Source organism: Calonectris borealis, unplaced genomic scaffold, assembly GCF_964195595.1.
Source record: "Calonectris borealis unplaced genomic scaffold, bCalBor7.hap1.2 HAP1_SCAFFOLD_33, whole genome shotgun sequence".
NCBI lineage: Eukaryota > Metazoa > Chordata > Aves > Procellariiformes > Procellariidae > Calonectris > Calonectris borealis.
Genome location: NW_027441449.1, coordinates 3,243,512 through 3,260,537, shown reverse-complemented (window position 1 = coordinate 3,260,537; position 17,026 = coordinate 3,243,512). Strand labels below are relative to the sequence as shown.

Below are 17,026 nucleotides of genomic sequence, written 5' to 3'. Positions count from 1 at the left end.
CCCCCTGTCCCCCGATGTCCCCCCCAATGTCATCCCCACGTCCCCCCAATGTCGTCCCCGTGTCCCCCCCACCCCATATCCCCCCGTGTCCCCCCCTCTGTCCCCTTGTCCCCCCCGTGTCCCCCCGATGTCCCCCTGTATCCCCCCATCCCTGTGTCCCCCCGGTGTCTCCCCGTGTCCCCCCAATGTCCCCCCCGTGTCCCCTGTGTCCCCGTGTCCCCTGTGTCCCTCGTGTCCCCCCGATGTCCCTCGTGTCCCCCCGATGTCCCCCCCGTGTCCCCGTGTCCCCCCGATGTCCCCTGTGTCCCCGTGTCCCCTGTGTCCCCGTGTCCCCTGTGTCCCTGTGTCCCCCCAATGTCCCCCCTGTGTCCCCTGTGTCCCCGTGTCCCCCCATCCCCGTGTCCCCCTGATGTCCCCCCCGTGTCCCCTGTGTCCCCGTGTCCCCCCCGTGTCCCCCCGTGTCCCCCCATCCCCGTGTCCCCCCGATGTCCCCCCCGTGTCCCCTGTGTCCCTGTGTCCCCCCGATGTCCCCCCTGTGTCCCCTGTGTCCCCGTGTCCCCCCATCCCCGTGTCCCCCCGATGTCCCCCCGTGTCCCCTGTGTCCCTGTGTCCCCTGTGTCCCTGTGTCCCCCCGATGTCCCCCCTGTGTCCCCTGTGTCCCCGTGTCCCCTGTGTCCCCGTGTCCCCCCCCATGTCCCCCCGTGTCCCCCCATCCCCGTGTCCCCCCATCCCCGTGTCCCCCCGATGTCCCCCCATCCCCGTGTCCCCCCCCCGTGTCCCCCCCCCGTGTCCCCCCCCCGTGTCCCCTCGATGTCCCACCCCCCGTGTCCCCCCCGTCCCCCCAGGAGTTCAAGCTGATGTTCGGCATGCTCTTCTCCCTCCGCTCCTTCGTGGGCAAGATGAGCCCCACCGACATGTATCCTGGGGTTTGGGGGGGCCCCCGGGGTTTGGGGGGGCCCCGGGGTTTGGGGGGGCCCCGGGGTGCGGGGGGACCCCAGGGTGCGGAGCGGGGGGAGGCCACGGGGGGATCCTGGCTGAGGAATTGGGGACATCCCCCAGGGTGGGGGCACAGCGGGGGGGCTCCAGGGAGGCTGGAGGAGACCCCAAAGGTGGGGGGAACCCCCCAAAAAGTTATTGGGGGGACCCTGGGAAGATTCTAGGGGACCCCAAAGGTGGGGGGCGACCCCAAAAAGTTATTGGGGAGGACCCTGGGAAGATTCTAGAGGACCCCAAAGGTGGGGGGGACCCCCCAAAAAGTTATTGGGGGGACCCTGGGAAGATTCTAGGGGACCCCAAAGGTGGGGGGGACCCCAAAAAGTTATTGGGGGGACCCTGGGAAGATTCTAGGGGACCCCAAAGGTGTGTGGGGGGGAACCCCTAAGGAGTGGGGGGGAGGGTCCCTGGGGGAATATGGGGGGCCCCAGGGAGGCTCAAGGGGACCCCAAAGGTGGGGGGGGGCCCCAAAAAGTTATTGGGGGGACCCTGGGAAGATTCTGGAGGACCCCAAAGGTGGGAGGGGGGGACCCCAAAGGTGCTGGGGGGGGGAACCCCTCAGGAGTGGGGGGAGGGTCCCTGGGGGAATATGGGGGACCCCAGAGAGGCTCAAGGGGACCCCAAAGGTGGGGGGGACCCCAAGAATCGTATGGGAGGACCCCAGGGAGGTTCCAGGAGACCCCAAAGGTGGGGGGACCCCAAAAAGGGTCCCCCAGGGTGTGTGTGAGGGTCCCTGGGGGGATAATGGGAGGCTCCAGGGAGGCTCGAGGGGACCCCAAAGGTAGGGGGGACCCCAAAGGTGCTGGGGGGACCCTAAAGTTAGTGGGGGACCCCAAATGTCCTCGGGGACCCCAAGAAGGGTCCCCAGGGGTGTGGGGGGAGGTCCCTGGGGGGATATTGGGGGACCCATAGGGCACCCTGAGGGATATTGGGGGACCCCAAATGTGAGGGAGACCCCAAATGTGCTGGGGGGACCCTAAAGTTAGTGGGGGACCCCAAATGTCCTCGGGGACCCCAAGAAGGGTCCCCAGGGGTGTGGGGGGAGGTCCCTGGGGGGATATTGGGGGACCCATAGGGCACCCTGAGGGATATTGGGGGACCCCAAATGTGAGGGAGACCCCAAATGTGCTGGGGGGACCCTAAAGTTAGGGGGGGACCCCAAGAAGGGTCCCAGGCGTGGGGGGTCCCTGGGGGGATATTGGGGGACCCATAGGGCACCCTGAGGGATATTGGGGGACCCCAAATGTGAGGGAGACCCCAAATGTGCTGGGGGGACCCTAAAGTTAGGGGGGACCCCAAGAAGGGTCCCAGGGGTGGGGGGTCCCTGGGGGGATATTGGGGGACCCATAGGGCATCCTGAGGGATATTGGGGGACCCCAAATGTGAGGGAGACCCCAAATGTGCTGGGGGGACCCTAAAGTTAGTGGGGACCCCAAGAAGGGTCCCCAGGGGTGTGGGGGGAGGTCCTTGGGGGGATATTGGGGGACCCATAGGGCACCCTGAGGGATATTGGGGGACCCCCAGTGAGGTCCCGGAGGGACCCCAAGAGGTATCAGGGACCCCCAGAAAGGCCGGGGGGGGGGACCCCAAGAAGGGCAGGAGGGGACCCCAAGAAGGGCGGGGGGGGCCCCAGGGAGGCCAGGGGGACCCCAAAATTGCTGTGGCGGGGGGGGAGGGCAGGGATTTGGTGGGGATTTGGGGGGCTTCTGGGCAATTTGGGGGGTCCCAGGGGTTTGGGGGGGGGGCCCCAGGGATTTGGGGGTACCCCAGGGGAATTTGGGGGGGGCCACTTGCACGGTCGGGGGCCTTAGCGCGCAGGCGGGACGGCTTCGTCTCCTTCCACACCAGCAAGTACCGGCTGCACTACTACGAGAGCCCGACGGGGCTGCGCCTGGCGCTGAACACGGACCTGAGCGTGGCCTGCGCCCGCGAGGCGCTGCACCACATCTACAGCCACGTGAGGGCCCCCCAAAACCCTGCACCCCAAAACCTGCCCCCCCCCGCACCCCCAAACCTGCCCCCCAAACCTGCCCCTGCATCCTGCTGCGTCCCCAAACCTGCCCCTCTGCGCCCGCGAGGCGCTGCACCACATCTACAGCCACGTGAGGGCCCCCCAAAACCCTGCACCCCAAAACCTGCCCCCCCAAATCCCACTGTACCCCAAAACCTGCCCCCCAAACCTGCCCCTGCATCCTGCTGCGTCCCCAAACCTGCCCCTGGACCCCAAACCTGCCCTCGGACCCCAAACCTGCCCCTCTGCGCCCGCGAGGCGCTGCACCACATCTACAGCCACGTGAGGGCCCCCCAAAACCCTGCACCCCAAAACCTGCACCCCCCCCGCACCCCCAAACCTGCCCCCCAAACCTGCCCCCAAACCTGCCCCTGCATCCTGCTGCGTCCTTAAAGCTGCCCCTGGACCCCAAACCTGCCCCTCTGCGCCCGCGAGGCGCTGCACCACATCTACAGCCACGTGAGGGCACCCCAAAACCCTGCACCCCAAAACCTGCACCCCCAAATCCCGCCGCACCCCAAAACCTGCCCCCAAACCTGCCCCTGCATCCTGCTGCATCCTTAAAGCTGCCCCTGGACCCCAAACCTGCCCTCAGACCCCAAACCTGCCCCTCTGCGCCCGTGAGGCGCTGCCCCACATCTACAGCCACGTGAGGGCCCCCCAAAACCCTGCACCCCAAAACCTGCCCCCCCCAAATCCCACTGTACCCCAAAACCTGCCCCCAAACCTGCCCCTGCATCCTGCTGCGTCCCCAAACCTGCCCCTGGACCCCAAACCTGCCCCTGGACCCCAAACCTGCCCTCGGACCCCAAACCTGCCCCTCTGCGCCCGCGAGGCGCTGCACCACATCTACAGCCACGTGAGGGCCCCCCAAAACCCTGCACCCCAAAACCTGCCCCCCCCCGCACCCCCAAACCTGCCCCCCAAACCTGCCCCTGCATCCTGCTGCATCCCCAAACCTGCCCCTGCGCCCGAAAAACTGCCCTCGGACCCCAAACCTGCCCCTCTGCGCCCGCGAGGCGCTGCACCACATCTACAGCCACGTGAGGGCCCCCCAAAACCCTGCACCCCAAAACCTGCACCCCCCCCGCACCCCCAAACCTGCCCCCCAAACCTGCCCCTGGACCCCAAACCTGCCCTCGGACCCCAAACCTGCCCCTCTGCGCCCGCGAGGCGCTGCACCACATCTACAGCCACGTGAGGGCCCCCCAAAACCCTGCACCCCAAAACCTGCACCCCCAAACCTGCCCCCCAAACCTGCCCCTGCATCCTGCTGCATCCCCAAACCTGCCCCTGCGCCCGAAAAACTGCCCTCGGACCCCAAACCTGCCCCTCTGCGCCCGCGAGGCGCTGCCCCACATCTACAGCCACGTGAGGGCCCCCCAAAACCCTGCACCCCAAAACCTGCACCCCCAAATCCCGCCGCACCCCAAAACCTGCCCCCAAACCTGCCCCTGCATCCTGCTGCGTCCCCAAACCTGCCCCTGGACCCCAAACCTGACCTCGGACCCCAAACCTGCCCCTCTGCGCCCGCAAGGCGCTGCACCACATCTACAGCCACGTGAGGGCCCCCCAAAACCCTGCACCCCAAAACCTGCCCCCCCCAAATCCCCCTGCACCCCCAAACCTGCCCCCCAAACCTGCCCCTGCATCCTGCTGCATCCCCAAACCGGCCCCTGGACCCCAAACCTGACCTCGGACCCCAAACCTGCCCCTCTGCGCCCCTGAGGCGCTGCACCACATCTACAGCCACGTGAGGGCCCCCCAAAACCCTGCACCCCAAAACCTGCACCCCCCCAAATCCCCCCGCACCCCCAAACCTGCCCCTGCATCCTGCTGCATCCCCAAACCTGCCCCTGCGCCCGAAAAACTGCCCTCGGACCCCAAACCTGCCCCTCTGCGCCCGCGAGGCGCTGCCCCACATCTACAGCCACGTGAGGGCACCCCAAAACCCTGCACCCCAAAACCTGCCCCCCAAATCCCCCCGCGCCCCCAAACCTGCCCCTGCATCCTGCTGCGTCCCCAAACCTGCCCCTGCGCCCGAAAAACTGCCCTCGGACCCCAAACCTGCCCCTCTGCGCCCGCGAGGCGCTGCACCACATCTACAGCCACGTGAGGGCACCCCAAAACCCTGCACCCCAAAACCTGCACCCCCCCCGCACCCCCAAACCTGCCCCCCAAACCTGCCCCTGCATCCTGCTGCGTCCCCAAACCTGCCCCTGCGCCCGAAAAACTGCCCTCGGACCCCAAACCTGCCCCTCTGCGCCCGCGAGGCGCTGCACCACATCTACAGCCACGTGAGGGCCCCCCAAAACCCTGCACCCCAAAACCTGCCCCCCCCAAATCCCCCCGCACCCCCAAACCTGCCCCCCAAACCTGCCCCTGCATCCTGCTGCATCCCCAAACCTGCCCCTGCGCCCGAAAAACTGCCCTCGGACCCCAAACCTGCCCCTCTGCGCCCGCGAGGCGCTGCACCACATCTACAGCCACGTGAGGGCCCCCCAAAACCCTGCACCCCAAAACCTGCCCCCCCCCGCACCCCCAAACCTGCCCCCCAAACCTGCCCCTGCATCCTGCTGCGTCCCCAAACCTGCCCCTGCGCCCGAAAAACTGCCCTCGGACCCCAAACCTGCCCCTCTGCGCCCGCGAGGCGCTGCACCACATCTACAGCCACGTGAGGGCCCCCCAAAACCCTGCACCCCAAAACCTGCCCCCCCCAAATCCCCCCGCACCCCCAAACCTGCCCCCCAAACCTGCCCCTGCATCCTGCTGCATCCCCAAACCTGCCCCTGCGCCCGAAAAACTGCCCTCGGACCCCAAACCTGCCCCTCTGCGCCCGCGAGGCGCTGCACCACATCTACAGCCACGTGAGGGCCCCCCAAAACCCTGCACCCCAAAACCTGCCCCCCCCAAATCCCACTGTACCCCAAAACCTGCCCCCAAACCTGCCCCTGCATCCTGCTGCATCCTTAAAGCTGCCCCTGGACCCCAAACCTGCCCTCAGACCCCAAACCTGCCCCTCTGCGCCCGCGAGGCGCTGCACCACATCTACAGCCACGTGAGGGCACCCCAAAACCCCCCGCACCCCAAAACCTGCACCCCCCAAATCCCCCCGCACCCCAAAACCTGCCCCTGCATCCTGCTGTACCCCAAAACCTGTCCCTGGACCCCAAACCTGCCCTCGGACCCCAAACCTGCCCCTCTGCGCCCGCGAGGCGCTGCACCACATCTACAGCCACGTGAGGGCCCCCCAAAACCCTGCACCCCAAAACCTGCCCCCCCCCGCACCCCCAAACCTGCCCCCCAAACCTGCCCCTGCATCCTGCTGCATCCCCAAACCTGCCCCTGCGCCCGAAAAACTGCCCTCGGACCCCAAACCTGCCCCTCTGCGCCCGCGAGGCGCTGCACCACATCTACAGCCACGTGAGGGCACCCCAAAACCCTGCACCCCAAAACCTGCCCCCCCCAAATCCCACTGTACCCCAAAACCTGCCCCCAAACCTGCCCCTGCATCCTGCTGCGTCCCCAAACCTGCCCCTGGACCCCAAACCTGACCTCGGACCCCAAACCCGCCCCTCTGCGCCCGCGAGGCGCTGCACCACATCTACAGCCACGTGAGGGCCCCCCAAAACCCTGCACCCCCAAACCTGCCCCCCCCAAATCCCACTGTACCCCCAAACCTGCCCCTGCATCCTGCTGCATCCCCAAACCTGCCCCTGCGCCCGAAAAACTGCCCTCGGACCCCAAACCTGCCCCTCTGCGCCCGCGAGGTGCTGCACCACATCTACAGCCACGTGAGGGCACCCCAAAACCCTGCACCCCCAAACCTGCACCCCCCAAATCCCACTGTACCCCAAAACCTGCCCCCAAACCTGCCCCTGCATCCTGCTGCGTCCCCAAACCTGCCCCTGCGCCCGAAAAACTGCCCTCGGACCCCAAACCTGCCCCTCTGCGCCCGCGAGACGCTGCCCCACATCTACAGCCACGTGAGGGCCCCCCAAAACCCTGCACCCCAAAACCTGCCCCCCCCAAATCCCCCCGCACCCCCAAACCTGCCCCCCAAACCTGCCCCTGCATCCTGCTGCATCCCCAAACCTGCCCCTGCGCCCGAAAAACTGCCCTCGGACCCCAAACCTGCCCCTCTGCGCCCGCGAGGCGCTGCACCACATCTACAGCCACGTGAGGGCACCCCAAAACCCTGCACCCCAAAACCTGCACCCCCCCCAAATCCCCCGCACCCCCAAACCTGCCCCTGCATCCTGCTGCATCCCCAAACCTGCCCCTGGACCCCAAACCTGCCCTCGGACCCCAAACCTGCCCCTCTGCGCCCGCGAGGCGCTGCACCACATCTACAGCCACGTGAGGGCACCCCAAAACCCTGCACCCCAAAACCTGCACCCCCAAAACCCACTGTACCCCAAAACCTGCCCCCCAAACCTGCCCCTGCATCCTGCTGCATCCTTAAAGATGCCCCTGGACCCCAAACCTGCCCTCGGACCCCAAACCTGCCCCTCTGCGCCCGCGAGGCGCTGCACCACATCTACAGCCACGTGAGGGCCCCCCAAAACCCTGCACCCCAAAACCTGCACCCCCCCCGCACCCCCAAACCTGCCCCCCAAACCTGCCCCCAAACCTGCCCCTGCATCCTGCTGCGTCCTTAAAGCTGCCCCTGGACCCCAAACCTGCCCCTCTGCGCCCACGAGGCGCTGCACCACATCTACAGCCACGTGAGGGCCCCCCAAAACCCTGCACCCCAAAACCTGCACCCCCAAATCCCCCCGCACCCCCAAACCTGCCCCCCAAACCTGCCCCTGCATCCTGCTGCGTCCTTAAAGCTGCCCCTGGACCCCAAACCTGCCCCTCTGCGCCCGCGAGGCGCTGCACCACATCTACAGCCACGTGAGGGCACCCCAAAACCCTGCACCCCAAAACCTGCCCCCCCCAAATCCCCCCGCGCCCCCAAACCTGCCCCTGCATCCTGCTGTACCCCAAAACCTGTCCCTGCGCCTGAAAACCTGCCCTCGGACCCCAAACCTGCCCCTCTGCGCCCCTGAGGCGCTGCACCACATCTACAGCCACGTGAGGGCACCCCAAAACCCCTGCACCCTAAAACCTGCACCCCCAAATCCCCCCGCGCCCCCAAACCTGCCCCTGCATCCGGCTGTACCCCAAAACCTGCCCCTGCGCCCCAAAACCTGCCCTCGGACCCCAAACCTGCCCCTCTGCGCCCCTGAGGCGCTGCACCACATCTACAGCCACGTGAGGGCACCCCAAAACCCTGCACCCCAAAACCTGCACCCCCCAAATCCCCCCGCACCCCCAAACCTGCCCCCCAAACCTGCCCCTGCATCCTGCTGCATCCCCAAACCTGCCCCTGCGCCCGAAAAACTGCCCTCGGACCCCAAACCTGCCCCTCTGCGCCCGCGAGGCGCTGCACCACATCTACAGCCACGTGAGGGCACCCCAAAACCCTGCACCCCAAAACCTGCACCCCCAAATCGCCCCGCACCCCCAAACCTGCCCCCCAAACCTGCCCCTGCATCCTGCTGCGTCCTTAAAGCTGCCCCTGGACCCCAAACCTGCCCCTCTGCGCCCCTGAGGTGCTGCCCCACATCTACAGCCACGTGAGGGCCCCCCAAAACCCTGCACCCCAAAACCTGCCCCCCCCCGCACCCCCAAACCTGCCCCCCAAACCTGCCCCTGCATCCTGCTGCGTCCCCAAACCTGCCCCTGCGCCCGAAAAACTGCCCTCGGACCCCAAACCTGCCCCTCTGCGCCCGCGAGGCGCTGCACCACATCTACAGCCACGTGAGGGCCCCCCAAAACCCTGCACCCCAAAACCTGCCCCCCCCAAATCCCCCCGCACCCCCAAACCTGCCCCCCAAACCTGCCCCTGCATCCTGCTGCATCCCCAAACCTGCCCCTGCGCCCGAAAAACTGCCCTCGGACCCCAAACCTGCCCCTCTGCGCCCGCGAGGCGCTGCACCACATCTACAGCCACGTGAGGGCCCCCCAAAACCCTGCACCCCAAAACCTGCCCCCCCCAAATCCCACTGTACCCCAAAACCTGCCCCCAAACCTGCCCCTGCATCCTGCTGCATCCTTAAAGCTGCCCCTGGACCCCAAACCTGCCCTCAGACCCCAAACCTGCCCCTCTGCGCCCGCGAGGCGCTGCACCACATCTACAGCCACGTGAGGGCACCCCAAAACCCCCCGCACCCCAAAACCTGCACCCCCCAAATCCCCCCGCACCCCAAAACCTGCCCCTGCATCCTGCTGTACCCCAAAACCTGTCCCTGGACCCCAAACCTGCCCTCGGACCCCAAACCTGCCCCTCTGCGCCCGCGAGGCGCTGCACCACATCTACAGCCACGTGAGGGCCCCCCAAAACCCTGCACCCCAAAACCTGCCCCCCCCCGCACCCCCAAACCTGCCCCCCAAACCTGCCCCTGCATCCTGCTGCATCCCCAAACCTGCCCCTGCGCCCGAAAAACTGCCCTCGGACCCCAAACCTGCCCCTCTGCGCCCGCGAGGCGCTGCACCACATCTACAGCCACGTGAGGGCCCCCCAAAACCCTGCACCCCCAAACCTGCCCCCCCCAAATCCCACTGTACCCCCAAACCTGCCCCTGCATCCTGCTGCATCCCCAAACCTGCCCCTGCGCCCGAAAAACTGCCCTCGGACCCCAAACCTGCCCCTCTGCGCCCGCGAGGCGCTGCACCACATCTACAGCCACGTGAGGGCACCCCAAAACCCTGCACCCCCAAACCTGCACCCCCCAAATCCCACTGTACCCCAAACCTGCCCCCAAACCTGCCCCTGCATCCTGCTGCGTCCCCAAACCTGCCCCTGCGCCCGAAAAACTGCCCTCGGACCCCAAACCTGCCCCTCTGCGCCCGCGAGACGCTGCACCACATCTACAGCCACGTGAGGGCCCCCCAAAACCCTGCACCCCAAAACCTGCACCCCCCCCAAATCCCCCGCACCCCCAAACCTGCCCCTGCATCCTGCTGCATCCCCAAACCTGCCCCTGGACCCCAAACCTGCCCTCGGACCCCAAACCTGCCCCTCTGCGCCCGCGAGGCGCTGCACCACATCTACAGCCACGTGAGGGCACCCCAAAACCCTGCACCCCAAAACCTGCACCCCCAAAACCCACTGTACCCCAAAACCTGCCCCCCAAACCTGCCCCTGCATCCTGCTGCATCCTTAAAGATGCCCCTGGACCCCAAACCTGCCCTCGGACCCCAAACCTGCCCCTCTGCGCCCGCGAGGCGCTGCACCACATCTACAGCCACGTGAGGGCCCCCCAAAACCCTGCACCCCAAAACCTGCACCCCCCCCGCACCCCCAAACCTGCCCCCCAAACCTGCCCCCAAACCTGCCCCTGCATCCTGCTGCGTCCTTAAAGCTGCCCCTGGACCCCAAACCCGCCCCTCTGCGCCCGCGAGGCGCTGCACCACATCTACAGCCACGTGAGGGCACCCCAAAACCCTGCACCCCAAAACCTGCCCCCCCCAAATCCCCCCGCGCCCCCAAACCTGCCCCTGCATCCTGCTGTACCCCAAAACCTGTCCCTGCGCCTGAAAACCTGCCCTCGGACCCCAAACCTGCCCCTCTGCGCCCCTGAGGCGCTGCACCACATCTACAGCCACGTGAGGGCACCCCAAAACCCCTGCACCCTAAAACCTGCACCCCCAAATCCCCCCGCGCCCCCAAACCTGCCCCTGCATCCGGCTGTACCCCAAAACCTGCCCCTGCGCCCCAAAACCTGCCCTCGGACCCCAAACCTGCCCCTCTGCGCCCCTGAGGCGCTGCACCACATCTACAGCCACGTGAGGGCACCCCAAAACCCTGCACCCCAAAACCTGCACCCCCCAAATCCCCCCGCACCCCCAAACCTGCCCCCCAAACCTGCCCCTGCATCCTGCTGCATCCCCAAACCTGCCCCTGCGCCCGAAAAACTGCCCTCGGACCCCAAACCTGCCCCTCTGCGCCCGCGAGGCGCTGCACCACATCTACAGCCACGTGAGGGCACCCCAAAACCCTGCACCCCAAAACCTGCACCCCCAAATCGCCCCGCACCCCCAAACCTGCCCCCCAAACCTGCCCCTGCATCCTGCTGCGTCCTTAAAGCTGCCCCTGGACCCCAAACCTGCCCCTCTGCGCCCCTGAGGTGCTGCCCCACATCTACAGCCACGTGAGGGCCCCCCAAAACCCTGCACCCCAAAACCTGCCCCCCCCAAATCCCACTGTACCCCCAAACCTGCCCCCCAAACCTGTCCCTGCATCCTGCTGTACCCCAAAACCTGCCCTCGGACCCCAAACCTGCCCCTCTGCGCCCCCGAGGCGCTGCCCCACGTCTGCAGGAACGTGAGGGCACCCCAAAACCCGCATCCCAAACCCCCTGCACCCCAAAACCTGCACCCCAAATCCCCCTGTACCCCCAAACCTGCCCCAAACCTACCCTGCACCCCAAAACCTGCCCTCGGACCCCAAACCTCTCCCACATGTGCCCCCAAGGCGCTGCCCCGTGTCTACAGCAACGTAAGGGCACCTCAACCCCCCCTGCACCCCAAAACCTGCACCCCAAAAGCGCCCTGCACCCCAAAACCTGCCCCCCAAATCCCCCTGCACTCCTACATCCCCTGCACCCCAAAACCTGCCCCTGCACCCCAAAACCTGCCCTTGGACCCCAAACCTGCCCCTCTGCGCCCCTGAGGCGCTGCCCCACGTCTGCAGGAATGTGAGGGCACCCCAAACGCCCCCTGCACCCCAAAACCTGCCCCCCTAATCCCAATGTACCCCAAAACCTGACCCCAGCCCCCAAACCTGGCCCTGCGCCCCACAACCTGCACCGCAAAATCCCCTGCACCCCAAAACCTGACCCTGCACCCCAAAACCTGCCACCAGAAGCCAAACCTGCCCCACTGCACCCGCGAGGCGCTGCCCGTCTGCAGCAACGTGAGGGCACCCCAAAACCTCTGCACCCCTAAACCTGCCCTCAAACCCCTCTGCAGCCCAAAATCTGCACCCCAAAACCTGCCCCTGCATCCTGCTGCACCCCCAAACCTGCCTCTGTACCCCCAACCTGCACCACTGCGCCCCCGAGGCGCTGCCCCAGATCTGCAGGAATGTGAGGGCACCCCAAAAGCCCTGCACCCCAATTCCCCTGCACCCCAAAACCTGCACCCCTAATCCCACTGTACCCCAAAACCTGCCCCAAAACCTGCCCCTGCACCCCAAAACCTGTCCCACATGCGCCCGCGAGGCGCTGCCCCACATCTACAGCCACGTGAGGGCACCCCCAAACCCCCCACAACCCAAAACCTGCACCCCCCAAATCCCACTGTACCCCAAAACCTGCTCCCAAACCTGTCCCTGCATCCTGCTGTACCCCAAAACCTGCCCTCGGACCCCAAACCTGCCCCTCTGCGCCCCCGAGGCGCTGCCCCACGTCTGCAGGAACGTGAGGGCACCCCAAAACCCGCATCCCAAACCCCCTGCACCCCAAAACCTGCACCCCAAATCCCCCTGTACCCCCAAACCTGCCCCCAAACCTACCCTGCACCCCAAAACCTGCCCTCGGACCCCAAACCTCTCCCACATGTGCCCCCAAGGCGCTGCCCCGTGTCTACAGCAACGTAAGGGCACCCCAACCCCCCCTGCACCCCAAAACCTGCACCGCAAAAGCGCCCTGCACCCCAAAACCTGCCCCCCAAATACCCCCGCACTCCTACATCCCCTGCACCCCAAAACCTGCCCCTGCACCCCAAAACCTGCCCCTCTGCGCCCCCGAGGCGCTGCCCCACGTCTGAAGGAATGTGAGGGCACCCCGAAACCCCCCTGCACCCCAAAACCTGCACCCCAAACCCCCCTGCAGCCCAAAACCTGCCCCCATATTCCCCTGCACCCCAAAACATGCACCCCAAGTTCCCCCACACTCCTAAATCCCCTGCACCCCAAAACCTGCCCCTGCACCCCAAAACCTGCCCCTCTGCGCCCGCGAGGCGCTGCCCCATACCTACAGCCACGTGAGGGCCCCCCCAAACCCCCCTGCACCCCAAAACCTGCCCCCGTGTCCCCCTGCACCCCAAACCCTGCCCCCCAAATCCCCCTGCAATCCTAAATTCCCTGCACCCCAAAACCTGCCCCTGCACCCCAAAACCTGCCCCTGGACCCCCAACCTGTCCCACTGCACCCGTGAGGCACTGCCCCGCGTCTGCAGCAACATGAGGGGACCCCCAAATCCTCCTGCACCCCAAAACCCCCTGCACCCCAAAATCCCCATTGATACCCAAAACCTGCCCCTGCACCCCAAAACCTGCCCTTGGACCCCAAACCCGCCCCTCTGCCCCCCCGAGACGCTGCCCCACATCTGCAGGAACGTGAGGGGACCCCAAAACCCCCTGCACCCCAAAACCTGCCCCCCAAATCCCACTGTACCCCAAATCCCCCTGTACCCCAAAACGTGCCCCCAAATCTGCCCCTGCACCCCAAAACCTGCCCTCAGACCCCAAACCCGCCCCACTGCGCCCCCAAGGCGCTGCCCCACGTCTGCAGGAATGTGAGGGCACCCCAAACGCCCCCTGCACCCCAAAACCTGCCCCTGCACCCCAAAACCTGCCCCAAAACCTGCCTGTGAATCCTGCTGCATCCCCAAACCTGCCCCTGCGCCCCAAAACCTGCCCCTGGACCCCAAACCTGCCCCTCTGGGCCCCCGAGACGCTGCCCCACATCTGCAGGAATGTGAGGGCACCCTGAAACCCCCCTGCACCCCAAAACCTGCACCCCTAATCCCACTGTACCCCAAAACCTGACCCCAGCCCCGAAACCTGGCCCTGCGCCCCACAACCTGCACCGCAAAATCCCCTGCACCCCAAACCCTGCCCCTGCACCCCAAAACCTGTCCCTGCACCCCGAAACCTGCCACCGGACACCAAACTTGCCCCACTGCACCCGCGAGGCGCTGCCCCACATCTACAGCCACGTGAGGGCACCCCAAAACCCCTGCACCCCCAAACCTGCACCTCAAATCCCCCTGTACCCTCAAACCTGCCCCTGCACCCCAAAACCTGCCCTCGGACCCCAAAGCCGCCCCTCTGCGCCCCTGAGGTGCTGCCCGTCTGCAGGAATGTGAGGGCACCCCAAACCCCCCTGCACCCCAAAACCTGCCCCCGTATCCCCCTGCACCCCAAAACCTGCACCCCCAAGTTCCCCCACACCACAAAAGCTGCCCCCAAACCTGCCCCTGCATCCTGCTGCACCCCAAAACCTGCCCCTGGACCCCAAACCTGCCCCTCTGCGCCCCCGAGGCGCTGCCCCACGTCTGCAGGAATGTGAGGGCACCCCAAAACCCCCGTGCACCCCAAAACCTGCACCCCCAAATCCCCTGCCCCCCAAAACCTGCCCCTGCCCCCCAAAACCTGCCACTGGACCCCAAACCTGCCCCTCTGCGCCCGTGAGGCGCTGCCCGTCTACAGCGATGTGAGGGCACCCCAAAACCTCTGCACCCCAAAACCTGCACCCAACCCCCCTTGCACGCCTAAACCTGCACCCCAAATTCCCTGCACCCCCAAACCAGCCCCTGCACCCCAAAACCTGCCATCAGACCCCAAACCTGCCCCACATGCGCCCGCAAGGCGCTGCCCCACATCTACAGCCACGTGAGGACCCCCCAAACCCCTCGCACCCCAAAACCTGCCCCCCCCAAATCCCACTGTACCCCAAAACCTGCCCCTGGACCCCAAACCTGCCCCTCTGCGCCCCCCAGGTGCTGCTACACATCTGCAGGAATGTGATGGCACCCCAAACCCCCTGCACCCCAAAACCTGCACCCCTAATCCCACTGTACCCCAAAACCTGCCCCTAAGCCTGCCCCTGTGCCCCAAAACCTGCCCCTGCACCCCAAAACCTGCCCTTGGACCCCAAACCTGCCTCTCTGCACCCACGAGGCGCTGCCTGTCTGCAGCGATGTGAGGGCACCCCAAAACCTCTGCACCCCAAAACCTGCACCCAACCCCCCCCTTGCACCCCTAAACCTGCCCTCAAACCCCTCTGCAGCCCAAAATCTGCACCCCAACACCTGCACCCCAACACCCCCTGCACTCCAAAACCTGCCCCCCAATTCCACTGCACCCCCAAACCGGCCCCAAGCACCCTGAAATGTTCCCTCCCCCCCCCCCCACAAATGCACCCAGCACCCCAAAACCTGCACCCCTGGGGTGAGGCGGGACGGCTGGGTCCTGGGGGGCTGGGGGGCTCCCCAATACCTGGGTCCCTGGGAGCTGGGGGGGTCCCTGGGTGTTGGGGGGTCCCTGATACCTGGTCCCTGGGTGCTGGGGGGTCCCTGGGTGTTGGGGGTCTCTGGGTGCTGGGGGGTCCCTGATATCTGGGTCCCTGGGTGCTGGGGGGGTCCCTGGGTGTTGGGGGGTCCCTGGGAGCTGGGGGGGTCCCTGGGTGCTGGGGGGTCCCTGGGTGTTGGGGGGTCCCTGGGAGCTGGGGGGGTCCCTGGGTGCTGGGGGGTCCCTGGGTGTTGGGGGGTCCCTGGGAGCTGGGGGGGTCCCTGGGTGTTGGGGGGTCCCTGGGAGCTGGGGGGTCCCTGGGTGCTGGGGGGTCCCTGGGTGTTGGGGGGTCCCTGGGAGCTGGGGGGGTCCCTGGGTGCTGGGGGGTCCCTGGGTGACAGGGGGGTCCCTGGGTGCTGGGAGGGTCCCTGATACCTGGGTCCCTGGGTGCTGGGGGGTCCCTGGGTGTTGGGGGGTCCCTGATACCTGGTCCCTGGGTGCTGGGGGTCCCTGGTGCCGGGGTCCCCAGGTGATGGGTGCTGGGGGGTCCCCGGGTGCTGGGGGGGTCCCGGGTGCCAGGGTCCCCAGGTGATGGGTGCTGGGGGGTCCCCGGGTGTTGGGGTCCCCAGGTGATGGGTGCTGGGGGGTCCCAGATGCCGGGGTCCCCAGGTGATGGGTGCTGGGGGGTCCCAGACACCGGGGTCCCCAGGTGATGGGTGCTGGGGGGTCCCTGGGTGCTGGGGGTCCCGGGTGCCGGGGTCCCCAGGTGATGGGTGCTGGGGGGTCCCCACAGCTGTTCGTGGAGCTGGTGGTGAAGAACCCCCTGTGCCCCCCCCGGCAGCCGGTGCAGAGCGAGCTCTTCCGCAGCCGCCTCGACGCCTTCGTCCGCAGCCTCCCCTTCTTCGCCCCCCGCCCCGCCTGAGCCCCACCCCGGGGGGACCCCAGACCCGCGGGGGTCACCCCGATATCCCTGGGGGGGACCCCCACATCCCTGGAGTACCCCCCCATCCCTAAGGGGGACCCCCAAACCCATGGGGTACCCCCACATCCCTGAGGGGGACCCCACACCTCTGGCATCACCCTGACGTCCTTTGGGGGGACCCCACACCCCTGGGGAGACCCCAACATCCCTGGGGGGACCCCCACACCCCTGGGGTACCCCAACATCCCTGGGGGGGACCCCACACTTCTGGCATCACCCTGACATCCTTTGGGGGGACCCCACACCCCTGGGGAGACCCCACACCCCTGGGGTACCCCCACATCCCTGATGGGGACCCTGGATCCCTGGGCTCACGCCCACACCCCTGGGGTACCCCAACATCCCTGGGGGGACCCCCACACCCATGGGGTACCCCAACATCCCTGAGGGGGACCCCAACATCCCTGGGGGGACCCCCGCACCCATGGGGTACCCCAACATCCCTGAGGGGGACCCCAACATCCCTGGAGGAACCCCCGCACCCATGGGGTACCCCAACATCCCTGAGGGGGACCCCAACATCCCTGAGGGGACCCCCACACCCCCGGGGTACCCCAACATCCCTGGGCTCACCCCAGGGACCCCCGCCCCCTCCCCCCCCCGAGGGCTCAGGGACCCCCCTGGGCTGGGTGCCCCCCCTCCCCCGTGTCCCCCCCCCCCCTTCGGGGGGTCCCCCCCACCCGTGTCGGGGGGGTCCCAGCCCCCCCAAAATGGAATAAAAGTGGTTTTGTTGGTTCTCGGCTGCCTGTGGGTGC

At 67.1% G+C, this 17,026-nt stretch overlaps 1 protein-coding gene across 1 annotated transcript; it reads left to right on the top strand.

The window, feature by feature from the left end:
* The first annotated feature begins 838 nt into the window (after window positions 1-838).
* On the top strand, window positions 839-17,006 carry TRAPPC1 (trafficking protein particle complex subunit 1). The gene is made up of 3 exons (XM_075138504.1): window positions 839-916; window positions 2,812-2,950; window positions 16,083-17,006. The coding sequence occupies exons 1-3, from the start codon at window positions 858-860 to the stop codon at window positions 16,209-16,211; spliced, it is 327 nt and encodes a 108-aa protein (XP_074994605.1). The 5' UTR covers window positions 839-857; the 3' UTR covers window positions 16,212-17,006.
* The last annotated feature ends 20 nt before the right edge of the window (window positions 17,007-17,026 follow it).

Coding starts and splice junctions, on each gene's coding strand:
- TRAPPC1 (XM_075138504.1), top strand. CDS start 858: ATGTTCGGCATGCTCTTCTCCCTCCGCTCCTTCGTGGGCAAGATGAGC. Junction 917..2,811: donor AAGATGAGCCCCACCGACAT/GTATCCTGGGGT, acceptor CTTAGCGCGCAG/GCGGGACGGCTTCGTCTCCT. Junction 2,951..16,082: donor TGCACCACATCTACAGCCAC/GTGAGGGCCCCC, acceptor GGGTCCCCACAG/CTGTTCGTGGAGCTGGTGGT.